Genomic DNA, 1,256 nt, shown 5'->3' on the forward strand with positions numbered 1-1,256 from the left:
CTGCAAGATTCGGGGTAGGCCACCTATCAGTACACACATGCACTGTTGGCAAGATTTTGCCTACGTGTCAGGTGCGAAGGAGAGCTAGCACGGGCTAACCTTGGCAGTTTATTTTATTTTATTTTTTTAAGGTGAATGACGGACGTACTTTCTGGTTGATCCCTAAGACGCCTGGGAGTAGGCAACAGGTGCCTGGTGTTTCAAAGTGGACATTCCATCAAGCGGCGGATTACATACTCACCATGTCCACAGGGGGTATGGCATGGCGCCTTACGGGCGAAGGGGGTAAGCAAACCCGCCGCACACCGGTTTCCGCTCTGCTACATAATGGCAAGGGGGGGGGGGTAGCAACAACATAGTCCACTATGTTGTTGCATCAAATTATGCCTAAATCAGGCAAACTTTTCTCTGGGTGCGGCATGTGCACGTTAGGCGTTTCTTTCACCGACAAGATTATACGGCACAGCACTGAGAGCAGTAGACTCGTTCTTTTTACTCTAATCGGGTAATATTTCCAAGTAAGATGAGGTGTCCCATTGACCACGTCAATGTTTTTGGATTATACTGCACCGCATACAAGCGTGCGAGTGGGCTAGCCTACTGTCGATCACCGTGGTGCCTCATGGCGCCTAGCGAGTAGGGAACCAACCTTCTGCACCACAAGAGTCCAATATAGAAAGCTGTATTAAATACAACACAAAATTTCGGATTGCTTTTAGAGTGTAATAATGTGTTTCAAGTCCCGTGTTTCTTCTTTTTCAACTACCCGCCCGGACAGAATTTTTAAGAGTGGTCTCAGTGTGCATGCACGTTTCTCGTTCTGCTACGTGTTGCGTTGCGATATGGTAGCACAGACCGTGGTATTTTTAGGACTTTTTTTCAGAGAGGGACAAGATCAAAGGTTTAGAAGGGTTTATTTCACCGATCGTACCCATCAACAGCAGCAGCTGGGGGCGGGGAGTGAGCAGCCGCAGGGCTTGGGGAGCTTGGGCAGGGAGAGGGGCACGAAGCTCTTGGTCCTGGTGATCTCGACGATCTGGCCGCCGCAGGAGGGAGCAGGGGCGGATCCACAGCCGCCGCAGTTGGAGGAGCCGCAGGAGCCGCAGCCGGAGGCGGAGCCGTGAGAATATCCCGAATATCCTCCGTTGTTAGATGAGCCGCAGGAGCCGGAGCTGGGGGCGGGGGCGGAGATGAGGGCCAGGGGCACGGGGGCGAAGCCGAAGACGGGGGCAGAGCCGGAGGAGCCGCAGGAACCG

General features: G+C 53.1%; 1 protein-coding gene across 1 annotated transcript in view; it reads right to left on the reverse strand.

Annotated features, from left to right (window-relative positions):
* Positions 1-897: 897 nt before the first annotated feature.
* The window catches only part of LOC113217915 (unconventional myosin-XVI-like), a 1,201-nt gene continuing 842 nt past the window's right edge, over positions 898-1,256 (reverse strand). Inside the window, exon 3 of the mRNA XM_052270171.1 lies at positions 898-1,083. Within this exon, the coding sequence (XP_052126131.1) occupies positions 935-1,083 (149 nt within the window). The 3' untranslated portion in view covers positions 898-934. The remainder of the gene's footprint in view (positions 1,084-1,256) is intronic.

The sequence above is a fragment of the Frankliniella occidentalis genome, unplaced genomic scaffold (assembly GCF_000697945.3).
Source record: "Frankliniella occidentalis isolate FOCC.00 unplaced genomic scaffold, Focc_3.1 Scaffold113, whole genome shotgun sequence".
In the NCBI taxonomy this organism is placed as follows: Eukaryota; Metazoa; Arthropoda; class Insecta; order Thysanoptera; family Thripidae; genus Frankliniella; species Frankliniella occidentalis.